Source organism: Rosa rugosa, chromosome 1, assembly GCF_958449725.1.
Source record: "Rosa rugosa chromosome 1, drRosRugo1.1, whole genome shotgun sequence".
NCBI lineage: Eukaryota > Viridiplantae > Streptophyta > Magnoliopsida > Rosales > Rosaceae > Rosa > Rosa rugosa.
Window position 1 is genome coordinate 17065497 of NC_084820.1, and position 6564 is coordinate 17072060.

The following is a 6564-nucleotide window of genomic DNA, read 5'->3' on the forward strand; positions in this document are numbered from 1 at the left end:
GTAGAAGGCGCAGCAAGGTGGGGAAGTGGGTGGCGGCGCGGTTTCAAGTTCACCGTCGGAACTCACGATTCCGGCCACCTCCGGCGCCAATTCTTGAGGGGTTTTGAAGCTTATGAGACGTACATCAATCCCTCCAAGCGGCTTGAAGCAATTTAAAGTATGGAGGTCGAATCGATGAGTTTAATTTCTAGGGTTTCGATCGGTCCCTTAACTTTCAAGGTAAAATCTGACTTCTATAGTTTAAATTGGACTTTGTGATAGTTGAAGAAGTTGTTGGTCTTGTTGTTGTGATCATTTTGGCATAGATTTCATGATCCAATTCGGGGGTTGTCGGCGGTGCGTGGAGCCCATGTGCAGCCGCCTGTGGCCGCGCGTCCGGCCATGTTTGGGGAAGTTTATTTCACCAATATCATCTACTCGTCAATATGAGCGTTTTGATATATGGTTTGTAACTTTTGGAAATCATTGGATATGTTAAGGTTTTTCAGTGATTTCGATTATCTTGGTTTTCGATCCGTAAGAATCCGACTGTTAGATCAACTTGTCGTTTTGACATATTGATCCTAGGAGTATTTTGAAGACTTTGGATGGTCTCGAATGATGCTTCATCTCGATTCACGTAATATTCGGGCTATGGTTCACGTGTGTCGAACTTGATGTGATTAGGTACATGACAAAGTTATCGTGGACGGTTTGTTGTGATTGTGTTAGCTCGGTCCTGTAAGAAGACGCAGCGGGATTTAGAGGTGAGTAATCTCACAATGTTCATTTACGAACGGAGTTACCTTATCATTTTGGGAGTTATTTATTTAATTGCAAACTATAGTTGGTATTAGTAGCATTCTTGAGTGAATGACTACATATAAATATATTTACGTGAAATATACTTGTATGGGTGGATTTGTTGTGATACAAGCAGTATTTATGAATGAGTTCATATTATTGTTTTGGGGTGTGACATTTTGGGGATTCAAAGACTTGAGGGTTGAGGATCAGGGAATCTTTTATTTCAGATTCGGGTAACATTTTGAGTCCAATGCGATACGCTTAATGTTTTGATCTTGTCACGGATGGTGATCAAGATCGGGGGTCACAGTTTGTAATCGGGATTTATGTAACATTTTGGGTTCAGTGTGACTCGCTTAATGTTTTGACCTTGTCACGAATGGTGATCAAGATCCGGGGTCACTGTTGGTGATCGGTTTTTAAAAGAAAGTCTTGAGTATATTCTTTCTTTTATTGTCCATGAAGGACGAGGGTTTTCATATTTAATTGTCGGGGTTTCAATTAATATGATTTTGTCATGATGTGACACGTGTTTCCTTATGAGTAAAGGATGGGGAGTTTCAAAAGAAATCAATCGTGAGTTATTTGTGTGAGTTGCTTCCTTGATTTGAATGGGTACGTGGTTTTCTCGTGATTTTTGTGTTGATTTGAATGTGTAGTTTTCTCGTTATTTGTGTGAGTTGTTTCCTTAATTGGAATGGATGGGGTTTTCTCGTGATTTGTGTGAGTTGTTTCCTTAATTGGAATGGGTGGAGCTTTCTTGTGATTAGTGTGTAGTTGATTTTACTCATACAAGCTTGCAAAAACTTACCGGGTTTGTTGTTGCAACCTGGTGCACTATTTCATGGTGTAGGAGTTTATCCTACAGGTCAGAGTAATCGCAGGTGAGGCTGAGATCTAGTTGCCGCAGTACGGGTAGGAAGCTAATTTTGTGGTTTTACTGTTGTTGAAACTTCTGCTGTGTAGTAAGCTCTGAGGAGCATTTACTAATTATTTTGTTACGCAACTTAATTCGTAAACTTATGTAATGTAATATATGACTCTACTGAGCGGGTCTATATTAACATTGTGTGTTTAGGGCATTAGTAAGTACTTAGTTTTTTTTTTTTTTAAAGGGGTTTGGAACCCAGCCTAACTGGGAGGTTCAGCCCCACGCCCGGTTCTATTTATTATATTAATAGTAGAATTTTGCAACAGGGGGGACATAAAACTTGAACCCCGTGCTACAATAGAACAATTACAATAATCCTCGTAGAGCACATCCTGAATAATAGCAGGAGTCTCATCTAACCAAACATCATCAAACCATTCAGAACTAGCAAGGTGTGCAAGCCTATGCGCAACACCATTTGCTTCACAGAAAATATGTCGAATTTCTACAGATTGAAAAGCAGTCATATAATCCTTTCAATTTTTAAAAACCCGACTTACCTCCGAGAAATTTTCCTCCTCACTCTTGAGTGCAGCAATTAGCGTGGCAGAGTCGCTCTCAATAACTATTTCCGTCCAGCCTTGGTGAATAACAAGTAGAACTATAGAAGACTAGCTCTGAACGCCTCAGCCTCCATATTAATAGCCGAGTGTGCATGCAGAAATGGCCTAGCAATAGTGGCAATACTCGTGCCCAAATCATCTCTGACCACCCACCCCAATACCTCCAACACCACTATCAACTTTGAAAGCTCCATCTACATTTATTTTCAACCTACCCCGTGGAGGGCATTTCCATTTGGTCAACGGCCTTTTTTCCTTCCTTGTAGCTTTTGGATGATATTTTTGAAACTCCTCAACATTTCTCTCACACCACTTAATCATATGCATGGGCTGAAAACTCTCATCCTGCCACACCATCTTATTCCTTTCATACCATCTTAAAAGGAAAAAGTTTTTCAGGTATTTTGTATTGATGACTGAACCATTCACGTCTGGTATAATTGTGAGATTATCTTGATTTTTAATTATTTTAAAAATCGGGGCATGACAACGGAGAAATCATCCAAAACCATGGATGAAGATGCAAGATTGAAAACCATAGTTTTCAACTCTAACCCTAGCAGAGCTACTGTTAGTTTTTTTTCTCTTTTTTCTAGTGAGTTAAGTGTTAAACATGTCAAAACTCATTAAGAATCATCATAAGATAAAGGTAAGAATGGCTACATGCATGAATGAAACAACACAATCTTAAAGCCAAATTCATCTATCACTAGCTTATCTGTAGAAATACAAACTGAAGATCAAGATCGAATTCACCATCGACACATCACATAATTGAAATCTTTTTTGTTACATTGAAGGGAAAATGAAACCTCCACTTGACTTATTTCTAATACAATTCTCACTCTTCACTATCCGGACTAATCCCAGACGCAAATACTATTTTGATAAATGGTAAACTTAAGATACGAAAGCATCCAATACACCTTGATTATCATTTTTATAATATCACAACTGAAAATACATTATTACCACCCGTTCATGAGCCAAATTCAAATCTTCCCACCTACAAAAAAAAATTGATGTCGACGTTTAAACCAAATGATTATCGAGACTTTTTCTCACATTAATTAAAAATAATATAATTTTGTTTGTAAGTGAATACTTTTTTACTTCAATTGCATAGAAAATCGCTTGAAAGTAAACAGTCAGACGTGGCACAAGACCTTCCATACCTTCATATGACGTTGTCCGTGGAGAGTCAATTCACTTTGAACACGACATCCAACATAGGGACCTGAACCATTACCACATGCAAAACGAAAATCAATTATCCGCCAAGCGCCTAATTACCACCCTCCTAATTACACACAAGAACACCTAACAATCAACTTAAACTTCATCGCGTCGCAATATCATGTGTAATGTGCCGGAGCAGCACGGGAATCACAATATCCGGCGAGCTCAGCTGAGGGAGATGCCCGTCCGATGACATCACCTCCACGATCGACACACCCCCCAAATTCTGGTGCAGGTACTCCGATACCACCACCGGCACCGCCAAGTCCTTAACACTCTGGAGTATGTGGCAAGGCACCGTGACCATGCCCATGATCTGTCTCGTGTCGCTTTGGAAAATGGTCTGGGCCACGCTGAGGGCTATGTCGGGCCGCATGTTGAATAGGGTCCGGCTAAACTCTTGGACGGCGACCGAGTCCATGTCGCCACCCACGGCGAGCGGGGCAAAGCCGGCGCACCAGGCCTTGTAGTTTGAGCGGATGGCTTCGAAGAGTTGATGTAGGTCTTCTTCCTCGAAGCCTCCGTAGTAGTCCGTGTCGTTCAGATACCTAAAAGGGAGCCATAATTAATGAAGTAATTAAATTAGGATTCTAAGTGATTTCAAGCACTTACACTAATGCTTATTGCTTAGAATCATAGTTAAATAATATGAAAATGATTGAGGTGGATGGAGCAAGATCATGGGTAAACCCAAATATAAAATCGAACTACTATTACATTGCTAAAAACGAAAGTTTTCCTATGTTTCAGAATTAACAAAAAAATTATGGTGCTTTGGAGTTTGAAAATTTTGAATATTCTAGAACACCATAAATATTCAAAGTGAAAAAATAATTGTATTTAGTCTCAAGAAATGAACTAAAACTTAAAACCCAGAACTCTTGGAAATTGTTTTCCGGCCAGTTACTAACAAAAACAACTAATTATGCAAGCTTATGTTTGAATTAGCATCCCGATTAAACAGGATCATATTCAAGTGTTTGAGCTAATTAACCTTGAGTAATTAGCATTGAATAATTAAACGTTCCCATCAATCAACTGTCTAATTGGGTTACCAAGTACTATTCAGCACTAGAAAAATCCAGCAAAGACCTAATAATCTAGAATAAAAATGATTGAGTTTTGAGAGTACCCAATATACTAATCCAAACCCAATTTTCAAAGATTAACAAACTGGCTTTGTACCACTTTTTTCCAAATTATATATACTAATTGACTTAACTAACAACCATAATTAACAAACTATAGATCCAGCAACTACCTTGGAGAGGCGGCGATCATAACGAGCTTAAAGAAAAGCTCCGGCCTCATGACGGCGGCGATGGTGCCAATCATGGCGGAAACAGAGTGACCCACAAAGATGCAACTCTCGACCTGAAACTCCTCGAGGATGGCGAGTAAGTCGTACGCGTAGCCCTCGAGCGTGGAGTAGCGCTCGAAATCAAAGTACTCGGGGTTGGTGGTTCCGGCGCCCATGTTGTCGTACATGACGACTCGGTAGTCGTCGACCAGGTGGGGGACAAGGTGCTTCCAGACGGACTGGTCGGTTCCGAACCCGTGGGCGAGGACTATGACCTGCTGACCCGACCCGAGAACACGAACGTTGTGAGCTTCCGCCACTATTCCCATGTTCTCTTTGATATGATGGGTGATATGGTTTGTTGGTTTTGCAGGGTTTTGGGTCGACGGGGACTAACTGGCACCGCATATAAAGAATGCCTGGAGCTGGTGATAATATCAGTGGGGACTGGGGAGGAGAGGATTTATTGGGTGGTGGTTGGTGCAGGGAAGCTTTGAGTAGGGTGCCGGATACTAAAGTATTTGACGTATTTACATACGGACTACGGAAACCTCTAGAGCAGCCATCCACTTGACAATTGACATGTCGACAAGGGATGGACCTTATGGTGTTAATTGCCGGAGTTGAAGTTGACACCACACAGTTGACAAAAAAAAAAAAAAAGTTAACACTACAGTGACCACACGATGAACAATTTATTGAACCCGTAATTTGGATCAGGGTCGGATTTGTAAGTTTATTGACATATAAGCAAGGTATTAAATATCGGTATCGTTGTATATATCGGTACTTTGAAAAAGGGAGATGTCGGAAATATCGGGGATACAAGGTAAGAAAATGTCGTTTTTGAAAAAAGTAAATTTATTAGAAATTTAGAACTACATATAAATACATATGAATGTCAACTTCATCTACATCCAAAAAGAGACTCTAGACGGTTGAAAAGCGGCTCGCTGGTCTACGAAAATGCAATAATCAGACCAAGACATATGACCCATATAGTGCGAATTGTAGTGATGAACATGATAGTTATAGATCTCTTTAGAGCTGCCGACTGTTTCTCCTATAAGGGGATAATAAGGATGAACCCAACTAGATGACTGATCATATACTTCTACATATTGATTATATCCATAAGCATCATAACCAAATTGATTGTTGCCTTCATGAGATTCATTTGAGATCCCACTGCGCTCTGTGCTTTAACTGATAGAATCAAAACTTAAGGCAATTGAAGAAACATCAGATGGGGTACTTTGATCATCAGTTGCACCTCTTGTCCTCCTCCCATATCGGGTCTTCTCTTGAGCACCATGGCCAGCTGTTCTCACTCCGTGGTCTTCATCTTGGGTGGTATGATCAAAATTACCTTCACATGTAAATTGGAATCCTCCATCCACAGAAGATTCTCCATAGTCATATCTTTCACCTCCACCACCTATTCCGCTTCCACCCTCTCCACCATCATCAGAACTATCTGGAGTTGCTGTACCAACCCACGCATCATCACTATCTGAATTATCTTCTGGGTTTTTAACAACTTCTTCAGATAAGACTCTCTCTACGTTGATTCCAGCATTAGTTGCAGTTTCTACAACTTGTGGAAGAGGTCTTCCAGCTTCATCATCAAGGTGTGCAGGCATAATCCAATCATGAAGTGGATCAATGCCATTATCAAGCGGCTCGCTTGCAACATGAAGTAGATCTATATAGTTGTTTTCATTGACCACATTATTCTTTGCCTG

The 6564-nt window shown here is 40.4% G+C and overlaps 1 protein-coding gene across 2 annotated transcripts; it reads right to left on the reverse strand.

Annotated features, from left to right (window-relative positions):
- Window positions 1–3020: 3020 nt before the first annotated feature.
- LOC133721583 (probable esterase KAI2) lies at window positions 3021–5274 on the reverse strand. Of its 2 annotated transcripts, XR_009852234.1 has the most exons (3): window positions 4781–5274; window positions 3456–4067; window positions 3021–3286 (listed from the first exon to the last, which is right to left on the reverse strand). XR_009852234.1 is itself a non-coding variant. In XM_062148243.1 (2 exons), the coding sequence occupies exons 1-2, from the start codon at window positions 5146–5148 to the stop codon at window positions 3620–3622; spliced, it is 816 nt and encodes a 271-aa protein (XP_062004227.1). In that variant the 5' UTR covers window positions 5149–5274; the 3' UTR covers window positions 3453–3619. The 2 variants fall into 2 exon arrangements, 1 of the variants encoding a protein (XP_062004227.1); XM_062148243.1 differs by lacking the exon at window positions 3021–3286 and having other exon boundaries at window positions 3453–4067.
- Window positions 5275–6564: the final 1290 nt, after the last annotated feature.